The following is a 26,023-nucleotide window of genomic DNA, read 5'->3' on the forward strand; positions in this document are numbered from 1 at the left end:
GGGCATGGGGGTGAATTAATTGAAGGAAGGGGGGGGCAATAAAGGGGACCTGTAAGTCTATTCCATGGTGGTAGAGGCAAAGAAGGTCGAGAGCTACGGGCATGCGGTGGCATTAGAGATAGAGGATGCAGGGGCGAGATCAGTGCACACATAGTTAGGCAGCTAGGTTGCAAACCCGAGGAGGTGAATAGGCAGCAGGGGGTGAACAGGAGAAATGAAAGAATGGTTGGGGGTAGGCTGTTAAATAGGCAAGGAGTAAATTATTCATCGCAGATAGAGGGATAGTCGAGAGTATGAGAAGTCAGGAGAAGTGAGTAGTCTAGATATGGAGAAGTGAGTAAAAGGGAAGTTTCGTTAGGTGGGTTTTGCAGAGTTTGGTTGGGAGTATAAAAATAAAATAGTGAGTAGGTAGATTGATTAAGGGAAAATATGGGGATCATAAATAATAAGAATAAGTTAGGACGCGTTAAGACGAATAAGGTGAAAAATAAAGAAAAAAGGAGAGAGAAGGAAATGAGTTAAACAAAGATTTGGTTTTCAAAAATTAATAAAGAGAGAGATAAAAGGGACCATTACGTGGAAGGTAAAGGGGAAATTAAGGGAGAGTTAGGTATAGTAGGAATAAATCAATAATAATGAAAAATTTGGCAAAATAAAGAAAAATAATACACACTTTTTTGGAAAATTAGAGAAAATAAGGAGTACTAAGTTAAAAGATGGGGTTTAAATAATTAAAACATTTTTTTGAAGAAATTAGAAAATTAGAGAGAACGAGAGAGAGAGAGAGAGAGAGAGAGAGAGAGAGAGTAGAGGAAAAACAGGTGAAATTTTAAGAGAATTTTGGGAAAATATTTAGGAAAAGATAAAGTAAAGAAAATTAGAAATATATATATATATATAAATAATAGGGAGAATTAGGAAATGATTCGAGGAGTTAGGAAATTAAGGAAAAAATAAAAGAGAAAAAAGAAAGGATAAGGGATAATAGAAACAATTAGGAGAAACTAGTGAAAACTAAAGAGGTGGTAGAGTGGGACAAATTGGGAGGTTTTAGGGGGAGATTTTAGGAGAAAGAGAGGGGAGAGAAGGGTAAAGAGAGAGTGAGGAAAAAATTCTAGAGCGAGAGAAAGGGGGAAAGGCAGTTTTAAAGGAATTTCAAAGGAATATAAAGGGTAGAAAAAATCATTAGTGTGTTCAATAGGAAAAAAGGAAATGTGTGTGTGTGTGTGTGTGTGTGTGTGTGTGTGTGTGTGTGTGTGATATTGAGAATGCACATGTAGGCATTGTATATGCTTAATATGCAAAGCAAGATGTGCTCATCATGTAGGCAGATATTGCTAAAGCTTTTGATACAATGCATTGGGATTACATTGTTGAGGTAATGCAGAAAACGGAGTTTGGGCCAAAGATGTGTAAATGCTATCTTTTTGCTATATCAAAATAGTATTGATTGATGCATTCTCAAAAGTGATCTCTCCTACTCATGGGCAATTGGTAGATTAATGCACGAAGGACGGCCCCTGAATGCTTTACTTTATGCCATTGGCACCCCTCCATTGTTATTGTATGTGGATAAACTTATGAAAGGGCAGTTTGCATGGATTGCATCTACCGAAAGCATTTTGTGGCTCAGGCTTAAGCATTGATGGATTTTATAAGCAAGTCAAGCGCTACTCTGGCCTCACTATGGCCCTCGGAAGTCTCCGCCCTTGTCTCACATGGAGCTACTTCTCTAGCCCACTATTGTGAGTAGCCTATGGACCACAGGTGCTGCCTTAGTGCTTTGTAATAGGCGCTTCCTTGTGCCTTGTACAGGCGCTGCCTTGCACCTTGCATAGGCTCTATTCAAGGAGTCATTAGTGTGCCTCTAGTAGGCACACTTGTATACACAACAGTAGATTGCCCTTCAATCACGCAGTAGCCTCTAGAAGTTTTGACTTTCAGCCTAAGTGGCCCGAGCACCCGAGCGAGGTCACAAGCTTTTTGAGGCTACTTTGCCCCTACAAGGGTCTTGGAGGTAGCTTTTGGGATCAATTTCAGCCTGAGAGCACCGAACTTCTCCAAGTCTTTCTTGAGCTTCCTTGCCTTGCTTAGGGAGGGCTAGAAGTTTCCTTTTGTTTTGAGATTTTTGGAGCAACCTGTGGGCTTTTGGTGGATTTTGGCAACCTCTTGTGCCTTACTTTGCGACGTGGTACCTTTGCTTGGAATTTGGTGTTACTTTTAGGTGGTGTATAAGGTGCCTTAGATTGGTGGTGTGGTCTTTTTGGCACCGTAGCAGAACTCCTTAGCCTTCACCAGCCCCTAAGTCCAGCAGCTCTTTCTCTTGCCTTAGCTTGTGGCTACTCTCCTTTCTCCTGTCTTTTTCCTTTTCTCTCCTTTCCTTCCCTTCTTTTTCCTCCTCCCCCCCATTTTTGCTAGCGGAGATTTTTGCTTGGGTTTGACAAAGATTTCCTTGGTGGTGACCACCAGTCTGGCCCGAAGGACTCTATTCCCACAACTGTTAAGTCCTTCTCTCTCCAGCTAACAAGAAACAAGCGAACCTAGCATTGCAGTCACTTCAAAATAGGACAGTAGTGGGTATAATAGTTGGCCTCACACCTACAAGGAGACAAGTGAGGGATTGGATTAAGGTGAGTTTGGCACTAGATGGGAACCACATCTAAGAGGTCACTATCTACGGGAGAGGAGTCTTCCTCCTCCAACTGGGCACCCCCGCCACTGTTTTGATATTTGTGGAGCAGAGCCTTATTCTCCTTCGTCCCCACTTGGTCTACCTTTGTCCCTGGTATCAAGGATTAACGGTGTGGACTGGATACGCCACATCCCTCGCTTCCCGGTGACGCTTGGATCCCCAAGGCTCTCACGAGACTATAGGTCCATTCTTCCTTCCATCAAATAGGATTTTGGAACAGTGTTGGAGTCTCTCATAGTCCGTGGCTTTGGTAGTGGAAGATGATGGTGTCCCTCATCTCACGATGGTCGTAGAGAACCCAGAGTCCCTTTCGGAGGTGATTCTCATAGAGGCCTTTGAGTGGGGAACGCTTCAACAGAGAGGTCGAATCGGTAGGAGGATTCACAGTTTGCAAATGACACAGCCTTGTACATGGAGGGATCAACCACAAACCTGGAGGCAGTCAAGGGGGCCTTGGCTATTCACTGCGAGGCCTCTGGGGTACGGATCAACTGGACCAAATCTATTAGCTTCTTCATGGGTACAAAGGAGGTTCACGAGGTCTGTGATTGGGGTGCTTCCTTCAGTTTTCAATGGATTCCATGGGGGCAACTAGCGAGACACCTTGGCTTCCATTGCTATCTTAGTAGAGTATCGAATTTCCCTAGTTCTAGAGAGTGTGGCGCAGAAGCTTCTACATTGGAGCATGTAGAGAACTGGTAGTCAACTAGGTCCTTCTTGCCATGGCCTGGTACATTGCCTAATGCTTGTGCTTCCATCGAGGGTGCATGGGGCAATTGAGATGCTTGGTGTGTAACTTCCTTTGGGCTGTATTGGATGGCACGTAAAATACTAGACCACAAGCGGCATGGTAGAGAGTGATTATGCCGCAGGCACGAGGAGGTTTGGGTATCATTGATCCAGAGCTGTAGAGCAGATCCCTCCTAGGCAAGCTAGTGGTGCATGGTCTTACTCCAACGATAGATCCCTAGAAGCTCCTCCTCCATCAAGGGCTTCTTAGGAACACTGCACACAGGTGGACAATGGCAGCAGTCCCATAGGCAGATCTTTTCAAAGACTCCCCTCACAAGAAAGGGCTCTCCCCTTATGAGAAGCCTTTTTAGGGTCTGGCAACGATTGATGGGGGGGACTCATTCGTGCATGCCCTTCCTGCAGGGAGGAGTTTAAGAGGCAGTCACTCATTTGGCACCCAGAGGTCACGGATGTATCACACGTTGGTTGGGTGCAGCAAAAAAATGGCCCAACTAGATCTTTCGGGACTTGGAGACAGCTCCCTACGGATACAAAGACCCGAGTGGTGCAAGCTCTTTCGCATTTCGGGGGGGAAGCTATACGGATGGCTGAGATAGATGCAGCAATCCATGCTCTTGGTGGGAGGATTTATGTAGCCCTTGGACCCCTCATAGTTGGTCTCGATAGTTCTCACAGACATGTGTCTCTCAAGGTTCATTTTTTTCAGGAGTCCCTTGGATTTTGTCGTCAGAGGTTTTACATGGTGGAGCCAAGAGGCCTGCTGTAGGGGGAGTCTAAGAGGGAGGGCGAGGATGAGGTGGCCTTTGAGAACCTGGAGTGGCATTGGATCACAATAGTGGGCCGCCTTAGCAAGGGTTGGCACATTGGTCCGGACACTGTTCTTTGAACCCGGAGGGAGTGGTTAGGCACTTGTGGCTATGGGAGGGTTGATCTATTTGGGACATTCAATGGAACCCTGGAGAGTGGTTCTGGCCAGCTCGAGTAGGAAAATTGGACAGGGTAGAGGATGTATCCTTTTTCTCGTACACGACTCGCATTGGGTAGCGCCTTCAACTGGAGGCAGCCGCTTGAACACCCTCGAGAGAGTGCCACAAGGTTGAGCAAGATGTTCCCCACAAGGTCATCTCCCACTTTTGACCTGGTCTTTGGACCAACCTAAGACGATGGAAGATTTCTTATTTCTTCTGATTATTGGCTCATGGGGAACTGCCTATTGGCCTCTTGTTAGAGTAGATGTTGATGGATGGCAACTGCTTTGTTGAATAGAGAGAGTTCTAAAGACGATCCCCCACTGCCTGTGGAGCTGCCCTACGGCTCAGAGGATATGGCTAGCGACCTTCACGATTGTGGTGCACACGTAGAGGATGTAGCGGGACTTCACCTAGGGATGGTTGCATGGCTCATGGAGGGGATCCATGCCTTTGAAGTTGATCCAGTTTTGCTAGCATACAAGGATCATGGTCCACATGTCTCTCAAATAGAGATATATGATGCTCATTAGGAAAGATGGAGCTCATTTTGGGGCCTTTTAGGTTAGACAAAAAATAGACATGCCTCAATGAGAGAGAGGCCAACATTACATTGGAAATAGTTTTCTTTTTTCAAAAAAATCGTCTTTATCTCTATAGAGATGCTCGACACACTAACATGTTGGAGTTCCCGCTCTTATATTCTAGTCTGTCATAAATGCTACACCAAATCTCGAAACAGATAAACTGACTTTTTGAAGTTCCCGCTCGAGCGTTTTTTAGTGTCATAAATGTCTTCCTGGAGAGGTCAAAATGACCAAAATCGACGCTTGACAAGAATGTGCTTAAGAAAGCGATTTGCGCACTTGGCCCCAGGCCAAGTGCCCAAATTGCTTTCTTAAGCACACTCATGTCGGGCGCTTGATTTAGTCATTTTGACCTCTCCGGGAGGCCAAATTTAATTATTCAGAAGTCGTTTTGGGGGTTTTGGCCTGCTTCGGACACAATGGTGATGCCAAAACCACCAGAGACTCAAAATAGACTCTTAAACTTACCATTCTTTTTCTTAAGGAGGTCTCTTACATCTAGTTCGATTGGAAGACACATCAATCTTGTTCAAGGTTCTTCTCTACATGGGCAACATCCTTTCCCTTTCCTTCATCTTGTGTCTTCCAAACTCATCACTAGTATCAATTTCAAAGATTCTGCAACAAGCTTGGTTGCCATGTTCAACACATTTTCACGAGCACTTTGGCCAAGAAACCCCATGAAAACTGGATATTACATATTGTAGTGGATGTATGGCATGGAGGGCTCCTACAAAAATGACAGCTCAATGCATTTTTGAAGGCCATGCTGATTGCTATCTGGTAAAGTAATAGTGGCATAGAAAAAACTCCCAAATAAAGGCTTGCACTATTAGCACTTCTTACGAGCAATTTGAAGATGAAAGAAGCTACAAGTATGTCAAAATGCAACCACCCTCAGGATCCCTTCGACAACAGCGTTGCAAATCCACCAAATTTGGCTGTATAATATATTTACTCTATAACCTTTGTAACCAACAAAACCTTTCTAGCAAGTTTTTTGCTTTCTTTTACAGCAATTGGTGTCAATCTGTGCTGTACAATTGGCTTGAAAATATTCACTTCGACATCCTCTGATGCAAGAGATCTCCTTGCCGGAACAATACTTTCCCACCAAAAATCATGCAAAACTCTATATATCAACTCCCAATACTTGTTATCCCGTTCCACCCTGAATATCGCACTGCCATTTAGTGTCCAAACACACAAGTCTAGCCAATCCCTCTCTAGAATCTCCATAAGGCCTTGTAGCTGAGGCATATAATAATAAGGTACTGCAGTCCAGGGCACAGAAAACTCTGGTTTCCCATTGTTATGAGGGCATTTTACCTCAAGTATGCCACCATTCTCATAGGCTCCAGCCAAACCTTCATTTACAAGGCCATCTGGAGATGCTCCCAACCACCCTTTGCCTTCATTTCCTTCTTTATAAATTTTGAATGCCAAATATTCTACTTTATTTCCAGTAATCTCCTGGTATCTCTGGACTGCAGCAGGTTCTTTGTTGATGCCCCAGTCTGTGCCGGCACTGCCAGAAAACGGCTCTCTCAGACCCAGTTTTTCTTCCCAGATTTCTACTTTCTTTGGAATTCCCCAAAAGCCTAAGGCTGAAGCGAATACACTTGCAGTCAGCCTTTCCTGTCTTAGTTCCTGCCATTCTTCTGTTCGCTGCTTCAAAAAAGACGTTTCTTCTGGAGCAGCAATCCTATGATCAGCCACTGCGCATAAGAAAGCATTTCATTTACTTAAAACAATATATACCTTTGTAAGACTAGATACAAATTTAGATTTTTTGTTGTTCTAAAGACCAAAACTCTACACAGAAAATAAAAGAGAAGAAAAAAGAGGTAAACAAAAACTTTTATGAAAAACAAAAGGAAGACATACCTAGCAAGCAAAGCAACATTATGTCGTCATCCGTGGTCAAGCAGAAGCAACTATACTGGGTTTCTAAAGACCCGCAGAGTCTCTTGGGCAAACCCGGTGCTTACTAAAATACGTCAAATAAACAAAAGAGAAAGGAAAAAAAAAAGAAGAAGAAGAAAGGAAGAAGGTGACTAAGCAAAAATAAACAAGCAAGTCAAGAAACAAATCTTCCAAAAAACTGGAATTCTCTCTCTCTCTCTCTCTCTCTCTCTCTCTGTGGAATTCTCTCTCTCTCTCTCATTTAAAACATTAAAAGCTAAATGGACCCTTTACACTTATGTATTGCTTCCTACAAAGAGGCAAAATTACATTCCTAACTTAGAAAGCAAAAGCATACTCAATCAAACTCTCTTTTGAAACTAAAGTTCCGGGTCACGGTCATGTTGAGGTCTCGCCTCGTGGAGGTCTATGTGATCTGGCTGAAAGAACTCCGTGATAGAGCTCTGAGAGGTATCAGTCGAGGAAGAAGTTTGCTCCTGTCTTCGTGCTCGGAGTATCCTATCGCGGTGTCTGAGCACCTCATGATTGAAACCAGCCAAGCATTGCTGGTCTGGGTAGGAGAGGAAACGGGCCAAAACCCCATAACTGCCACATGGGCAGCACATGGGCTGCCATGTGGGCAGCAAGCCAAAGAAGAATCTAGCAGATGGAAGACACCATGGAGGACAGCAGGGGCTTGGAGAGGCTACGTGGCTGTTTGGGATTGGCTGAGGCAGATCTCCGCAGGGGAACCAAGCTGGAACAGAGGCAATGAGCTGGCAGGTGATGTCAGCAAGGTACCTTGCTGTGTGGAGCAGTGCCACATGGTGAAACCAGCCTGCAACAGGCAGAGGTTATGGTGGGGACAGCAGCAGAGGTATCGGGCTGTTTAGACAGGCTGGTTGGGCTGGGTATAGCCAGCCAACCAGGCCTATTTATAGGCTGGGTACAAGGCTGTGCCCTGCATGGAATTGTGGGCCAAAGGCCCTTGTTTCGTGTGCCCTTTGGGGTGGTCTTTGAGGTAGCAGAGTCAGCGAGGGAGGGGCTGATTGGGTCGGCTAGATCCCCCTCTCCTGGTCGGTTTTTTGAGCAGGCCCTTGGGCCTATAAAAGGTGGCCCTTGACACCTCAAACCACGTCACCTGGAGCAGCCATCCAAGGAGCAGCAGATCAACATCATCTGAGCCTCATCCTGGAGGAGAGAAGAGGGCTGAAGAGCTGTAGACTTGGCTTGACAGAGGTGCCCACCTAGGCTGACGTTCCAGACAGCAAGGTGGAGGGATCCTTTGGACGGAGAGTCTACATACGCTGGGCTCAGAGATTTAGAGGTGCTAGGCATTTAGCAGAAGAAGCTTTTGGTATTGTATCTTGTCCAGTTTGTGGACGGACAGAAATATACAGTGTTGTTTCTATAATTGTCTCTGAGCATTGTCTATTTGCTAGTCCGCACATATAGATGAATGTTGTGAAGTACACACACTTGATGAAGCATTGATTCCATAGTGAACACTTCCACATGTAATTCCTGGACTAACTATCAGTCTTCCTCTGCGAGATACCGTCTGTGTGAGAGAGGCCACCTTTTCTAACAACCCTTCAGGATCACCCCCCGATCGCAGATTTGCTTGAGATGGCTGAGAAGCCCATGAAGATCCCTATCCTTCCTACGTTTCCAATGGACTGTCAATTCGACAGAAACAACTACGATATATGAAAGTAATGATGGAGTTCGTGTTGCACTCCTATGACTTGGCTGATTTCATTTTAGTTGGAGTTGCAAGGTCAGATCCAGAGGATGACCTTGGACCTTCGCATCATAGTCCAATAGGAGCGGGAAACCTGGCACAATTGTGGGATCGTGTCTGCATATAATGTTCATTAAACTTTCTTTAGTACCTTCTCTGTCAGCCTTTGCTTTTCCTGTTACCAGATCATGAAGGTTTCTTCACTGCTAATCATAACATTACTAAACTGAAACTGTTTCTAGCAATTTCGATGAACCAAGGGCGCATGTGTTATAATGTAGCTGCTGACCTTGGGTGACTAGCATGGAGTTATCGATTTGTGTTGTAGCATAAAGGGAAGCAAATATCACCATCAATAGCTTTTTATGTGTGCTTTGGTTTTGCATATGAGCTGGATCTTTGAGACATATATGCAACTTTCAACTTTATTGAATTGGATCATCATCAAAGTTTTGCTCTATCTTTAGGTGCTGAAGTAACGGATTAGTGTTTCTACAGCTGGATTTTTAATCATATTCTTTGCATTATAATATACGCATGAGGCAGAGCATTGGCCTTTGATGAGCAAGGCTTAAGAGCTACGATTCTGTCTGTGAGCATGGAAGTGTATTAGGCAGATTGGGAAGTTTGGATGGAATCTCTTTGTTTATTAGAGGGTCCTGCATTTCTATCTTCTCATAGTGGATCTCTTTTCCATGTTTGGACTTGTTTTAAGTAATATGCTTTATGTAGGACAAACCTATAGGACAGCTTCTATTTGTTTTTAAGAACATGTTAAGGAAGCTAGAAAAGTTCATAGGAAGAATTCCTTAATTGAGAATTCAAACTGCTGCTGATGATGACGATGATGGTCATAAAGATGTCGACAATGATGCTGAGATTGATATTTATAGTCGAGATATGACTATGTTGTACCTAGGACTTAGTACTGCCATTTTGCATTTTTTTGCATTCTGCATTGGGGTGGATGCTCATTTAGGAGCTCCACTACCACAGCTCACTGTATTTTTCACAATCTCATAGACCCATCGGTCTTCCAAAGACTTTAATTAACTTTCTTTCTTTCTCTCGTCCACCCCCCGATGCACACCTCATTTGGGGGCTCACAAGTGGGGAGGTGACCATTCATATTCCAACAAGGGTGGTTGGGAAAAGAAAGAAAGAAGAGGCCACTGTTGCCTTGCAAGGTCGCTATCTTCCACATGCCTCCATTTGTTCACTTCTCCTTGTCCCGTATAGTCCACGCCTTCTCTGATCAGCAGCAAACACTATCTGTCCCATGCGCTCGCCTTGTGTCCAAGGCTTCAAGCCACCTTGTGCTCTGATGCCATATCAGAGATGTAAGAGAAACATGCGAAAGGAGAGAGAGAAAAAATGTGAAATAGAATACAAAGAGAGATGCTGGAACTTCTGCTGTCTACCAGACAAAACCCTGCATGAATATGGAGTACAGCAAAGGGCCAAGGTGTGTCCTATTTATAGGAGGGGGCCCTGTTGGTCGGTCTGCTCGGTCAGGCCGACTGGCCCAGCTTACACCCCTGGTTGGCTGGTCGGTTTGACCCGATCTGCTGGTTGGCTGACCCAACCTAGACTGGTCGGATGCCCTGACTGGGCCCGACCAGTCCTCTACTAGCTGGCCTCATATGGTTCCTGCCAGCTCATATCCAGTCCTTAACCAGGCCATACAAACACCCCTTCATCCAGCCTACTTGCCCAACAGACCTGGCAAAGCCCCCCAACTATCAGCACAATTCCAGGAAGAGAAGAAGAGAAAACTAAAACCATTTCAGGCAGGCACACCCACATTACATCCCTCACTCCGTATAGTACAGACAGGAGATGAGAAGAATCCTAACAAAGCTATGGATTTGCTGCTGCTGGACTGAGTGCTGCTACTGCTCCATGGCCGGTGGCTTCCTCTTCTTCAGACAGTGACACCCATGAGTCATTTGAGGACGAGGAGCCAAAGGATGCAGAGTCGATGGATGATGCAAATGATGGAGATGAGACTAGTATTGTACCTTCAGTTCGACAGTGCTAACCTAGTAATACTAGATTAGGTCCTAGGGACACTTCAAATGCATCCTAGTCTCTAGACTCTCTTAGTCTAGAGTCTAGACTATGTTATTTCTTTTTCTTATGATCACTGATGCAGTACTGACTCCTGAGTTTACTTTGGCACCTGGCTGCCTTTTTTTTTACATGATTCATGATCATGGATGCAAGTAGCTACTATGGATGTGCTTTTAATTTTTTCACATTGATGTCACATGTGACATGCCACATGGTTCATGAATTTGGAATCTTGACATAGTAGATACTATGATGCTTTTTACTTATGCAGTTGCAAATTGTAATCCATTTCAGATTGTTGCAACTGTTGGTGATTCTTGAATCTTGAAGCATCATTCATGAATGATAGATCATAGAATCACAGATGTTGAAGCATCGTGCATGTTGCGTAAGTCACGACTTAATAGTAGACGATAAGTAGCATAAATGTCACTCTAAGCACTATATTCATAATTATATTATGTATAAAATTTAATTTTTACACATAAATTGTACTATATTGCCATTTCTCGTTTCGCCGTTTTGCTCAAGCTGAAAACTCCATTTCTGGCGTTTTTGCTTCTACTGTTTCCGTTTCGGCTGGCAACTATGAATGCTTGGCCACCAAGCTGTATCTTCCCACAACGCATTCACATTTGGGAGTGTCCCTCTATTGTCATCACCCAAATAAACACCATCTTAGGTGCACTATGGCTTACTGACTCCCGAGTTGTTGTCAGTTGGCAGGACTGCACCATTTCAGTACAAGATACAGATGGGAAGTCTCGCGTGCTTCAGATGGTGCTCAAATTGATCCACAAGCAGATAGTAGCCGATCTCTCAATGACCCTGCACCAGCGACGGGTACAGACAATCCTTGGATAGGGGGCTTTCAGCTTTGCCTCATGTTGTGAAGGGGCTGGTATGGCCATTTGCAGCCATGGCATGGCTGCCTTATGGGCAACTCTGCAGCAAGTGCAGTGCATAGATAGGTACAGCAACAACGTATGGGACAAAACAACAACACGTATGGGATAGACCAACCAACAGCCAGTCTAGGCCATATATAGGACCCAGAATAGGTCAGGCCCAGAGGAAGGCGTTTCTGTCGTAATTCATTCAAGCAAAGATAGATATCAGTAACTTATTATTATACGACTTCAAACTACTTACAAGTAGTAAAGTTTCAAGTTGTGTCTACCAACGTAGGAGCACAGTTGCCATATTTCTCCCACCAGGAGACAGACTACAGCAACTGCGTCTCTCGGAGCCTAGCTGTCGGAGCCTAGCTGTTCGACCAAATGAGAGGCTATGATGCAGAACAACAAAAGATCATCCTCCAATCTTCGTTGTATTTGCAGGTCACCATCCATCCACTTTTGTAGGTATTGTTGCAGCCCCTCCTCCAACTCCTCATTTTCATATTGATCTTCAGCATGCCATAGGGGATGCAATACGTGTGCCACCGCATGAATTGGGTAGTGGAATCAATTCCACCTATAATTCCAGACTCCACGGATGTCTTGGACCCGAAATCACACACAACGTACAAAAACTAAAAATTGCAGCAATGATCTTTAGTCTTTAATAGAAATTTAGTAAACTACAAATTGTAGTCTTACTTGCCCATAAACTGGTACAAGAGCCCTAACTTGCTTCCCTCCATGTCCGTGATGTGAAGCACCGTGTAGCTAAAATTAACAGCTTTGACTAATGCCTTTGCCTCATGCACCAAGCTTCATCCATGATCATGCGTGCAAATTTGATGGACGTTGCATGGCCTTTGTCATCCCAATCATTCCACTCCCAAGATACAACCGTGAGTAGCAAGCCCTGGCACACTCGCACAAGCCTCTCCACTACTATGAACATGAAAGCAAACCTTGTGGTTGAAGGTTTCAATAGCTCGAGGTCACTATAGGCGACATAGATGCTGAGGATTTTGGGTCTCTTCGTGACAAACTTCACGATACTGCGGCAGGCAGTCAAGAAAATGGCACCAATCCAAGCTATCTTTCCTAGGTCCTCAATCAAAAGATCAAGGCAATGTGAGGCACATGGTGTCCACATAATCTTTGGAAACTCATCTTCCAACATCTCACCCATAGCCACACAATTGTTGCCATTATCTGTCACTACTTGCACCACATTATCTACGCCTATCTCCAAGATGACTGCTATTCATCAGATCAAGAGGCACAAACTCACAAGGTTATGCATCCTTGTTGGGAACACCCGCCAAATGGTCTTTCAGCTGTGTGACGGACCCCGTTTTGCTTATGCCACAATAGTTTCATTTCCACTTCTTGGAGCCACCACCTCCCGCATAACTATCAATGTAGGTGGCATAGCTCCAATATGGATCTTTCGGCATTGTGGAGAGGCGTAGGTAATAGGAAAAGGAGGAGGAGGAGCGAGAGTATGAGTAGGAGGAAGAGGAGTCAAGGAGGGGGTAGAGGAGAGTGAGAGGAGAGTGAGAGAGTAGAGGAGAGTATGAGAAGAGGAGAGAGAGAGGGTGGAGGAGGACTCAAGAAGGTCCGAGGGAGTAGGAGGACGAGGAGGAGAGTGGTGAAGGATAGAGGAGAGTGGAGGGTAGAGGAGAGTGGAGAGTAGGATAGAGGAAAGTGGAGGGTAGAGCAGGCTGCAGAAGACGAGTAGGAGCAGAAGATGGGTAGAGGGTAGAGGAAACATGCGGGTAGTGGCAAAAAGAGGCAACAGGCGGCACAAGATTCTTAATGCAACCATTTGTCTAGGGTTGGGACTGTATACACTAGAGACTCATTGTTTCTTGCAACACACAGCTTTGCCCATGTCCATTGCTAGTTTTGTCATGCTCCATACAGCTTGTCCATGTAGTTGTCCGTAATTCGATTTCCGTCGTACAGATTCAAAAAGAGAAATGCATACAATCTTATGTTAATGGGAATGAGCTTCATCTTCTAGATATTGCAATTGCGGCATGTGTCAACGATGGACAGCAAGCTGTTGGATAGCGAACTACAAAATCTTCTACTACCGCACAAGATCAGAGGAGGTGGGATTCACATGATGCTTAGGCCCTCTTTCATTCAAGAGACTCATCACTCCTCTCATCCGCTCATGTAGGACCTTGTATTGTGCATGGGAGATTCTTGAGACCATGTCTCATGCCAAGAATGGAGTTGCTTCTCTCAAAAAGGAGCCTCATAATTTGGAGATGCATAAAGGAGACAAAATGGCCGATCATCATCTAGGATCTTTGGGAGAAATTCCTAAATAAGGAACTGATTTCTAGGACATTGTCGGCATTGCCAGAGACCTTCCTGAATTTTCACACTCCTCTTACTTTGTCTTCAAGAGGTAATGCTCAACCCCTAAAGTTAGTGAGTTTGTTGTTGCAGGAGGAACAAACAAGAACAAGTAAATCTTTCTCAATGGCTGGCAATATTAGGCGGTTGCTGCCCATGACAAGGGCAAAGGCAGAAATTCAAGTGCTTTCCAATCAAAGGAACTTCATGACCACAATCAAATAAAGCAAGGGTTAATGCACGGCAGCCCAACAAGAAGGGAAATTCCACTACTATGAAAGGCCAGGTCACTATATAACTGAATGCAAGAACAGATTGGGCAAAGAAAAGAAGAAAGAATCAAGGTTGGCTGATGATTCCTCTACCGTTGGGCTGATGACTCAGCAAACTTTGAGCAAGATGAGTGGTCTTTTTTGGTTTGCAGCTATGATGCAACACATGAGCACGTGTCCCTGAATGTGAATGAAAAACACGTCACATGGTACTTTGATAGTGGAGCTTAAAGACACTTGACCTCCAAGAGGGATTTGTTCAGGTCTTTCAGAGCTGCTATAGGTGCTAAAAAAGGCATGTGCTAGTAATTCTGCCTATCCGTTAAAGGCATGGGCAAATTAACTCTTACTGCTGATGATAGTACAGATTTGTGCATTTTAGATGTGTTATTTTTTTCCCAAAGAAAAGAACGTTCTTTGAATGCTTGAGAGGAAACCAACCATTCAAATTGACTATCCGTGTGCAATTGATCGTAGAAGAAAGTAGTTGTTGTCCATCCTGCTTCTAGAGAACCCAGCTCCCTGCCTTGGGAATCTCAGAAATAGGGCCAACAACAAATGCCTCAATTTGAATGGGTAGATACACCTGCAAGCCAAGCCTTGCAGAAACGCTCGTGCCTTTTGGAGAACCCATTATCATCCCTTGCACCCATGTGGCACGCAAGGTATAGATGGCAACGAGGGTGGTTGTTGGAGATACGTGCTGGCCTCCCATCACCACCCTGCAACGGCCCAAATGTTCCAAGCAGTGATGTTGGACACCATCTCTCAAACACTATCCTTGGGTGGGGGTACACGCTGCTGACAGGATGCAAGGATCGAGTTATGCACGTCGATCTAGAAGACCATCTGTCCAACAATCCTGCAAGCCGGCGAGACTATCTCCATTGAATAGGCATGACGCCCGTTTGTCAACCAGGCTGTCAAGCCTTAAGTGAAGTCCTACAGCACCCTTATGTCCGAGCCACAATCTAGAGGGTGCCTGCCAAATCCTGTGTGTTGCGGGGCAGCTCCATAGACAATGTGGTATTGTCTCAAGGTCTCTCTCTACACAACAATGGCAAATCCCACTCACTCGCGTTTGCTCGGTCAAATCTGGTCATGACCTCTCCCAGCACTTGTTGCTTTACGCAATGCCGCTCTCTTAGGCGGCCGCACCTAACTGTAGGTGATGGCTGATGTACGTAGTATATGAGAGGGACACCTTTGTAATCCTCTCCAAGTGCCTTGCACTACAGGCCAAAACCACTCACCCGGGTCCCACTGTACCTCTCATAGGGGACCAGTCACCACCCTCCCACAACCAAGGCCACCACACATATTGATCTTGTCCCAAGGTGACTAGTGCTGGGTCAATGGTCCATCACCCACAATCCCAATCCGTTGCCACTCGAGCAAACCCAAAGCCTTCCAACCCTAGGTCTCCCTTTGCCTTTGGTTGGAATAGACTCCTTAGCCCCACTTTGTAGTGCGTGGGGCGGGAATCCCCAAGGACTAAACAACTTAAAAGGATTCTCAGAGGCACCCCTATACTACATACTAACTTGGGGGATCTGAGGCTCTGTGCAAAGCATCCCACTAGGTTTTGGGAATGGTGGCATCTAACTTCAACATCCCTATATCACAAGAATGTCAACTGGCAGTTTCATGAAGGCTCGTTGCAACTCTTATCAAAGTATCAACTGCTATGGCTACCAATGTGCACAATTGTGTAGGCCATTGCACGTTCCAATTCACTAAGGTTCACCTCATGAGGAGGGTGGGGTTTGGACACAGAGTAGTTTGTGTTTGTGCAACGGCACGCCAAAGGTATTAATGGCTCAATGCACACCTTCAAAACCCACTGCATCAAGGAGGACTCCAATCCTAGCTTGTTGGTTTATTGGTTCCTTGACCGTGTGTAACATGTAAAGCTTCGAGTCCTAACCTGATCATAGCAACTCATAAACCCAGGTCTCGTCTGCTCTCCAAAAAGGGGCAATATGACCATGCGTGATTCAAGGGTCGTTACCCTTTGCTTTCACATCATAAAGTCAAAGAGGAGGGCAGTCCACTGGATGGAAAGTGCTTCCGACAGCTCGAATAGCAACCCCTCTCCAAGGCTGTAAATATAGACCCCCAAAATCGCAAATCTAGATTTGACTTCTATCTGTGCTAGAAGGTACAAACGCATAATAGAACAAGAGAGAGAAGCGTGGAATGTGTACTGTATACGAATGTGCTTCCAGAAAAGCATCAAAAGCTTCTTAATGCTGACGGCATGGACAGGCTATTTCTGGTTGGTAGTCACAGAATCTAACAAATGAAGCTACCATTTACGATGTGAAGAAGTGGGTCGAGTGTAAACCAAAAAGCGTAAAGGGAAGCCCACCTGTTTCATTCAAAAGCTCACGATCTCTAGAGTCTGAATCCGCCTGAATTGTAGCAATGGAAGCCTGAGACACTCCATGGATGACTAGCGGAGTGACAGCTCGAAGGGAAGCGTTGAGATGTCGAAGTCCAGAAACCAGCTTCCATCTACGGCCCAAGATCATGACGTGAAAATCATTTGCTTAAGATTTGCGAGCGTACTTGAAAGTTTGCATTGTGGCGCTAAATAAATGTACTACCGGCTTTATGTCAGTGCAGTGTTCACTGAAAACATTTTTCTCAACAAATCACAAAACTTGGGTTTTCAAATTTTGAAGGTTTTTCATGAGAATTTGTCGATTTTTTAGCTACTAAATTACCTAAAATTTTGCAAATTTTACAAAATTGCGAAAATATTTTTTACGAGTGAAAATGAAAATGTTACAAGTTCATTGTATATAGTTTGCAAGTTTTCAGTGAACACTAGTCACATGAGGAGTAGCTACAGCTCATGCAGCAATGCATCTCCCTTCTCGAGCGGCTGTCGTCGTTCGAATCCTCCCACGTCCCCAAGCAGATGTGCCCTTCGTAGTGGACCATGGGTGTGTAATGTGTTCATTGTTCGAGGTTCTTGGATGTTATGTGTTCCACAAGCTCATCAGTTGAGGTAACCTCATTTGTTGTTTGAGGAGCCATTCTCCTTTGAGGATTAGGTCTACGAAGTGTTGTCACTGAGGTGCATCCACTAGGTGCACTGCTCAAGGGTCCATGGTTGCATCTTCATCGGCTTACTTCTTCAGATCATTGTGCTCACCATGAGCTACAAAGAGGGTGACTCTCCTCCAAGCACAGCTCTCCGCGTGCAATAGCCACACCCTAATGGTCGCCACCCAAGCGATAGGGCAAACGGCCCTAGATTGAGCAGAGGAGTACCGCACAAAAGCTGAGGAGCTAGAGTTGTCACTAACCTCAAGATGAGCTTGCCGCAAGCGAATCCCTAGTCTAAACGCTCATGGACTAGGCCGACAAAGCAGAGTCTAGCCTCCGAATGGCAAAAGAGCAATAGGTGCAAGCAGAGGCATAGCAAGCACGGACTCAGGAAGGATACAAACGCCATATCCAGACATTGTAGGATCCCTTGGCATAGGAACGGGCACTGAACGTGTCCCTACAGGAACAGATCGAGCGGCTGCATACCCCCGGCTACCCAGAGGACTCAGGGTTCGAAGACCGTGAGTGTAGCAGGAATTTCGGATGTATAGGGAGGTCTTTGCACAATTAGACACCTACACACTCACCCCACGCATTATCCCCCAAACACTCCAAATGCACTTCGATGCACTCCGCACACAAAATCTCATTTTCCACCTTCCAATATCAATGATGGGCTACGGTTCATCTCATCCTCAATGAGATCAACCCTTGCCAAACTATCTACTTCAAAATCCAAACCAGTGTTGAAATCTACAAATACATTCAGCCCACTACTACTTGTGCCACTCCCTCCTAACGCCCTCTAAACCATCCTTTGCCCCGTAATCCTGATCATTGCCACCCCATTCTCGCCATGTTTTATTTCTCATTAGATCTTCAGCCATCTAGCCTCTCTCTCCTTTGCCCCTCTGACCTCCAAACTCTTGCCACCCATCCCATTTCACTTAATTTCTAGGCATGGTGCCACATCATCACGAGTCCATAAGTTATCCTACGGACGATGATGTGATGCAATTAGCAAAGCACCAGGAGCTCAGCCCATGGATATGCACTCTAGATAGTCTGCAAGTTGACATTAATTGGATGCATACCTATGGCCGAGCCTTTGCAATACAAACACAAGGGCATCTTGCGGCTTACTAATCCACCACCTACCATCCCCTCGGCATAATAATCCTCTTTAACTAGGTGCTACAAGCTCTTCAAGACGTTGATGATCAATTTTGAAACAATCCATGTAGCATACCCCAAGGAAGTTGCTGAGGAGGAAGGCTTAGAAGCCATTCTAGTATTTAAATTTTCCGCACCCCTACTGAGCTTCCACAACCACCTCCCCTAGATCACCCAACCCCTCCCACCCCCCTTGCCTCACACAAATCTTCCTGAGTACTCTTCCAATGCCTCTAACACCACCACCACATAGCACGAAACCTCCCCGTCCATCTCATCTACTGCTTCGGTCGACTTCCCAGAAGAGGCCCTCAATACGCTGCTAAAGGTAGCCAATTTTTTACATACGCCCGTCGATACGGCATCTACAGAGACATTAGAGGAGGAACCAATGCCGATTGAAGATGATGAGGTTCCTCAATTTCCTCCCTCCTCCTAGCCCAAAAATGTACAGTGGAGACTTGACCCTGCAGTCATTCCAGGAACTGTCAGATAGTGCCCTCACACCCCATTGGAAGCAGCAGCTCGAAGGCTCCCACCTCCACCTCTATGAAATCTTGGAGGTGTGCCCCCTCACATAGTTCATCACCCAGTCCTTCAACGATTGGCGGCATGCACATCCAAAGCACACAAGAGGAGGTTACCACCTCTCCCCCGATGCTCCAGTTTCCCTTCGTTGGCGCATCTACTTCCTAAAAAAGGAGCAACTTTGGCGTTACTACCGCAGTGCCCACGTAGATCACCGGATCCACCCCTTGTACATGCCCATGGAGTGTCGATGGACTTGGGCCGAATTCCCGAGCTCCAGCAATGGGACCCCAACATGTTGTACAATAATCCAAAGTACAAGCTTCTGAAAGAGATGACACAAGAGGGATTTTGCTTCCGCCTCCAGTTCTTCAACAACACATACGGCTTGATACCAGCCCATGTTGCAGCGATCCACTTCAACCACCTTCTCCTCTTACTCCTCAGGGAAAAAAATAAACCCATCCCCTACCCCTAGGTTTACCGTAGCTACCTAGGGTTAACTAAACCCCCCAGGTCTCACTCAGTTTTTGGACCTCCACCTCTATCTCTGCATCTATAATCTCCATGGCCACCACATCCGCACATACGAAGACATGCACGCCACCCATTTTTGGAAGTTCCACTCAAACCTAACTCGACTCACTCCATGCTAACTAGACTGCCACGTAGTCCTCCAAACAATCCTCTCCACACACCTCCTCCAGTGCGTCCGATCTGAGGGTGGCTCAGCAACAGCAAGGGGGGCATGCTAACATCCACAGAGTATAGTCTCGCAGAATGCAAGGTAACCAGTGATTAGAGGTGATTAGGCTTCATGATTTACTTCAATGGTTGCAGCCATGGAAGGAGTACAGTGCAAGCTTAGGGAGTTTGAGCTTCAAATATCCCAAGTGGTCACAGGTTCAAGCCGCAAATTGCCACAAATACATCAAGTGCTTATTTTCCTCATGGGGGTCAAGCCGCAAGTAGCTCAAGATCGCCTCTCCACTCCAAGTTTTGATCCTCACACACGGGGTTTGAGCCCCAAATAGCTTCGGCCTCAGAGGCTGGAGGTTAACACAAGCGCTATATAGCACTCTTATATGGTTAACACAAGTGCTATTTCCGACACACAAGAGTGGAACAATAGAGGAGAGATGGAAAGGATAGCAAATATGCCTTGGCACACTATGGGCCCAAGAGCCTTTTAAATGTAAAGAAAGAGAGTGCTAAAAGGAAAAGAGTTGGCCCCCCCTTCAAAAGGTGACATGTATAAAAGACCAAATGGTTGACTTTCATCTTAATTGTTGTTTGCACAAGTTTGGAATACAAGCTCCCTCTTCTCTTCAAGATGGTGGGTGTTCTCTTGTTTCCTTTGTGGTGCCTTTGTGTTTGCCACTCCATCCCCCTTCTCTCTCCTCTTCCCTTCTCCTCCTCCCTCCCTTCTCCCCTCTCCCTCTTCTCTCTTTCTCTCGTGGAAACACACTCGTGGAAACACACTGCAACAATCCAAAAGCCGCTTGCGTGACACAAGTGGACGGCTCATGCTTGCATTGCTCTCACAAGGAAGTAGCTTGGAGTGGAGGCTCCTTCAGCATTCCTTCAAGATCCCCTTGACACGTGAGTCACCATCGAGACTAGACAACGGGTCCTCGTCTTCCATGCGCTATGGGCCAGGGTCTCCACTGAAGACTGTGGGTCCTGAGTCCACAAAAACAGCCTCAGTCCCTCCTTGTAGCGCAAGGACTGATTGTCATTGGCCTCCCCTTTCTCTAGGCATACTGGCAAAAGTGTCCTCCATTTGTTCTAAATCCGTTCATCCTAACCGTCAAACATGTTGGATATGGTTCCCATTAATCTAGAGGCTATGGAAGGAGCAAGAGAATGAGGTAGAGCTATGCTTGTGTAGGGGGCTTAGAAGCCCCTCGAGCTAGTTGGTTCTTGCAATTCCTCTTTCAAGCTCTCAGTCTCATCTGAGCTAGAGGGAGCACTACATCGGGGCCCTAACACTGAATGAGAGCTGGGAATTGAATTACCTATTGGAGCTAAACTAAAACTAGGGTGAAAGGTGGGCTCCGTGTAAATGCTATCCCCGAGCTTAAGATCCTTGGACAAAATTCTCCTGGGTGTCAAGTGCATGTAAGGCACATCCTACCTCAAATTCAGTTCTCTATTTTTTGTCAGAGAATTTGTTCCCATAGCTATCCCTCCAGTAAGATGATGGGATAGTAGATGACACGTGTCGACGGGTTGGGTTAGGTTGGTATGCCACCAGGTTAACACTAAAGCATCGGATGGTGGCATAATTTAGGTTAGCGGGGTGGACGGATGACACCGATCATAGGGTTAACTACCAACGGGATAGCTTGCCTCGGAGGGATACCAAAATGGCACCGGTCGGAGGGATACGTGGGTATGCCGAGTCAACAATTGTCAGGCTGGTGGTATAGAAATCCTTGACAAATCATAACTAATGCGACAGGTTAGGTGACTAACATGTGTCAGTTGGTGGGATAGAGACTAAGGCGACGGGTGGGCAGGATATTAAGCTATGGCAACAGGTCAGCGGGATAGGAACTGTTTGGAAACACACACTGTCGCCGACTTTCTTCTGATGATTCTTGGTGGTTATTCAAGATTTGTTCCAGGTTTGTGTGCATAGGGCGGTTTCCAAGGACCTAAACTACCTACCACAAACAAAAAAACATCACAAAACAATAGCTTTTGGCACACAAACGAGTGATTTCTACAAGTTGGACTATCAAGCACCCAAAACCACTTCGAAATTCCACAGCAGTCTTCATTTTCAAGTGTTTTCATTGGATTTGACACTACAACCAGCTTCGCAATCATTCTAGCTACCTTCTTATATAAACAAACATCAAGAAACAATAAAAAACAAGCTCAAATGCATGAAAATGGCTTTATGGGCAAGAAGTTGAAACGTAAGCTTTTCTACTCTAAATTCACTCTTTCTTTACTCTTTTCCACTCCTAATCTCCACTAACAAAGCCTAAGGCCATGTGCAATGGGTTGTTTACAGGAGGAAGCTAAACAAACACAAAAGCATACCTCGTTCTCCATGGTAACGGTGCCAGAGATGTGTGGTCTCGCGAAGACACACGTGTCGTAGGGATGCTGGAAGTGTGCCAACGGAGCTCCTCACTCCCATGCGACTCCTTGAAGGAGCCTTGTGTAGTGAAGCCTTCAATCGTGTCACTCAAGTGCCTACCAGATCGTTGCAATGGGGTTTCCATCGAGAAGAAGGAGGTGAGAAAGAAAGAGAGGAGGGGGAGGGAAGAAGGGAAGGGGATGCAGAAGGAGATGAAGGTGAAGGGGAATCGTGGCAAACACTAAAGGCAAACAAGGAGAGCATGCAAATCTCAATCTCACACATGAGAACGAAGAGAGCTTGTATTTCTCAAAGGGTGCATACAACAATGAAGACCAAAGTCAACTACTTGGCCTTTTATACAAGTCACCTTTTGAAGGGAGGGCCAACCCTATTCCTTATACCTCTCTCTCTCTCTCTCTCTCTCTCTCTCTTATTACAACTGCGTGGGCCCATATGGCACCAAGGCATATGCTAATTCTCACAACCTTCCCTCTGTCTTCAAATGGCTCTTGTGTTATCCATATATAGGGTCCAAATGGCTCGTGTTATCCTTGCCAATTTAGATGATCCTGGCGGCTACCTCGATCTTGAGCCATTTGTGGCTCAAAACCCATAGGGTTTGGACAAGCCAGATTCATCAACATGCTCAATGGCTGTTAACACTATGCAAATCTTACACAAAGTCAAATATGCAAGCTCGGAAACCACGAGCACCACCAGAGCATCACCAAAATCTCCCTACTTTGTAAATCCCTCCCTCATACGAACCTCAAACCTCTAGAGAAACACCAACGGCAATGAAACACAAGTCAAAGCTCACGGACTATGCCCACACAAATCCTTTGCGTCATGACTTGCACTCAGAGTCTTGATTGACGCTACTTTGATACCAATGTTGGCTTTTAGAGCCCTAATCTATATTGCATGTGATAATTATGCTCACAACTCAAATTGAAGAACTCACATAAAATTGCGTTTTACACAATATGGATTCCCCACAACAAGAAGTGATTATGGCATAATGAATTAGAGAAAGCTAGAAGATTATCACCAACTCATAATGACAGAAGAATCAACACAAGAAGATTCTACTTGCACCTCTATAGAGGTTGTAGTCCTACTTGTATAAGTTGATAAAAGACTCTACTACAGACCTATTACAAAGCAAAGCTTGTTGTACATCATGAAACTAATAAAAACGGCTCTTATAAGACTAAAGCCCAATTGGACCTGCACAGGTCGATAAAAGAGACTCAAGATGCCATAGCTCACGGCATATGTAGAGGCCCAAAACCCCCTGTCCACCATGAAGAGTCGCGTTCTAGCTACCATGCATTGATGTGTGTAAATCCATGCATTGGTCCAACCACCAAAACCATGTGAACCATGAGCCATGCAAGTCTCCGCATATTTTAGCCAACTGGAAGTCGTCCATGTTCATGAGCCAATCATAAATCACCTAAGCAAGACCCTTCAAAACCTTAGCAATAATGAGTCCCCCCATGAGGGAAGTTCTCTAGCAATTGGAGCTTGTTGGACTCTGGGGTATCTTGAGTTAGTAATATGTATACAACTTGGGAGGAGAGGCGAAGATTTGTGTGCACATTTCTTGAAGAAAAGTTAGGCCAAGCTTAAGTATTTAGACTTGACAAACATCCCAAATGCAATACCTGGGATCAACTTGGAAAATCAGTCATCCTCCAAAAAAATAAGAAATAAAAGTCACCACCCACTCTTTTTGGCCTTATTGAGGGACACCCGTCCGTGGCCTACGCTGCACACAGTTGGGGGCCGCCACCCTGGTAGGTAGGTGCCCTACCACTGGCATCCTCCAAGTTGACATTCTTTGAGTTTGAGATTGCCTTCTTCTTAGAGGGCATTCATGCGTAATGGAAGCCCCTTATGAAAGATTTGGTGTGATTCATGCCATGAAAGTCGTGTTGTTGTTCCCTCGTGTCGGACCCTGTGGGATGGTTCTCCGCAACCATAGACCTGCTCTCACAGAGTGTCAAGCAATCCTCCTATTATCCCACCTAACATCTGCAAAATATCCAATGTTAGCGGAGGCCTCTACTTCTCTTACAAGCAACAAGGTGATGTGCAAGGGAACGAGTTGAAAACTTGATGAGCGTGAAAATAGGGAGAGCATTTCATGAGCGTGGGAATGCCCTCTTAGGCTGACTGTATTTTGGGTTTGAGCCGAGCCTTTGTGCTTCTTGCCATGGATTACAATCTTGCTGCCCTAAAGCTCTTTGTAGGGCAACTGCAACACGTCTCTGCACCTACAACCAATCCTGTTGTATCCCCTGTGATGGCTTTCGGTAACCGTCCTTTCCAGCGAGCTTGGTTGCAGGTAATCTGATAATTGATTCATCTCTCTGTAGTTTGTAGCTTCTGCCTCTTTGCAATTTGCAACAGCTTTTGTAGATTGCTCTACAGATGGAATTCATGGGCTGTTTTTTCGCATTTTTCTAGTTAGCATTTTCATCTGCACTTGCAATTGAAAAATGGAATCCTGTTTAGGATAGGCTCCTATATTGTTGATTGCAGGGTGTTTTGGTGACAGGAGCACAGGAAGGTCGCAAACTGCTAGACGATGGTAGTGGAGTCATTGAGTTGGTCTTCTCCAAGGATTTCCCAGAGCAGCATTGGAAAAGAGGTAGCATTAGCGTCAATTTTTCACATTCATAACACCTCCTTGCAAAATGCGTTGTCGATTCACTCAGCTGACTGTCTTCTTGCCTTTGATTATGTAGGTAGAGAAATTTGTATGTCCATGAATCGACGAAATAGCTGCATCTTAGGCAGAAAATAATTTTGTGTTTCCTTATTGTTCTCTATTTCGAGAGTCCAGATTCGTAAAACTAGGCACACTTCCCTTACCGTGGCTGCACATGATAGCGTCCTTTTCTTATGGCACAGGAATGTACGTGCTTGTGGTAGGAGGTTACGCACTTAGCAACGGCTCACCCGTACTCAAGGTTAGAACCTTACACATTAATGAGGGTAATATGCAGAGGGCAGTTTAGCTAAAAGTTGCATTGCTTACTGGCCGGAGAATAAAATTTTTGTGAAAGAGGAGAGAGTCTATTTATCCGACGGTAGCCAAAAAAGGAATGATCGTTACGTTGGGATGAATGTTCTTTCAGGTGCACAAAATTGTGGACTTGTCCTCATCTCCAGACAGGGAGGCAATGTGGAATTTGGAAGTGATTGAAGCGTATAATTTGTTCTATGCACCGGCAACTGTTTTGAGTGGTTAACCTGTGCAGACCATTTTCATACCTGTTGAGCAGAACTCTGCATACTAACAAAACAAATTAGCAGGCCATCTCAGCTAAACTTTTGAGTGGCTTTTCATATTTGTGCAAGTTTAGCCTTGAAACCTAGTGAGCCATCCATGATGTAAGGAAGTTACCCAAACGTGACAAATGCTTTTTGATATCGAAAGGCTCAAAGTTAATTTCGTCTTCGTCTCTTTTGGGATTTCTGCATCATTTCTCTCATCTTGGCTTGGACCAATGATCTCGAGTCTGCTCTTTGGTAGTAAAATGCTGACATGATCTAACTACATTTTATGACTACTGTACTCCAGGGACTATGCACATATATTATCTTCACCAGGTTTTCTTTCTTGCCATTTTTGTCTCAGACAAAATGTATCATGCTACTCAAAATTGACCATGTTCTATTCTAGACATAGTTTCTTCTCAATTCGTTACGTGCATTTTGCATCTATAATTTGTAGAATTTCAGCCTCAGCCTTGGATGATGAACTCCTCCAATGAGATTTACTCTTGGAGTTTCTTTCATACTTAATAGAAGTATTTTCTTTGAAAAAATTTTTTTTTATCTTGAGTAGGTGGCTTGCCTCTTTGAAATCGTCCAAAAGGTTCTAAAGCACA

General features: G+C 45.1%; 2 protein-coding genes across 3 annotated transcripts; one reads left to right on the forward strand and one right to left on the reverse strand.

Annotated features, from left to right (window-relative positions):
* Nucleotides 1-5,465: 5,465 nt before the first annotated feature.
* Nucleotides 5,466-16,912, reverse strand: LOC147900900 (uncharacterized). 2 transcript variants are annotated; one of them, XM_087376103.1, is made up of 2 exons: nt 16,632-16,912; nt 5,466-6,691 (listed from the first exon to the last, which is right to left on the reverse strand). In XM_087376103.1, the coding sequence occupies exons 1-2, from the start codon at nt 16,792-16,794 to the stop codon at nt 5,955-5,957; spliced, it is 900 nt and encodes a 299-aa protein (XP_087232229.1). In that variant the 5' UTR covers nt 16,795-16,912; the 3' UTR covers nt 5,466-5,954. The 2 variants fall into 2 exon arrangements, with proteins under 2 accessions (XP_087232229.1, XP_087232228.1); XM_087376102.1 differs by having other exon boundaries at nt 5,466-6,718.
* Nucleotides 16,913-24,218: 7,306 nt separating this feature from the next.
* Nucleotides 24,219-25,584, forward strand: LOC147900901 (recQ-mediated instability-like protein). Its single transcript, XM_087376173.1, has 4 exons — nt 24,219-24,471; nt 24,669-24,777; nt 25,041-25,099; nt 25,268-25,584. The coding sequence occupies exons 1-4, from the start codon at nt 24,340-24,342 to the stop codon at nt 25,379-25,381; spliced, it is 414 nt and encodes a 137-aa protein (XP_087232299.1). The 5' UTR covers nt 24,219-24,339; the 3' UTR covers nt 25,382-25,584.
* The last annotated feature ends 439 nt before the right edge of the window (nt 25,585-26,023 follow it).

Source organism: Dipteris shenzhenensis, chromosome 6 (genome assembly GCF_047967505.1).
Source record: "Dipteris shenzhenensis isolate YYH24624 ecotype China chromosome 6, Dip_SZ_1.0, whole genome shotgun sequence".
In the NCBI taxonomy this organism is placed as follows: Eukaryota; Viridiplantae; Streptophyta; class Polypodiopsida; order Gleicheniales; family Dipteridaceae; genus Dipteris; species Dipteris shenzhenensis.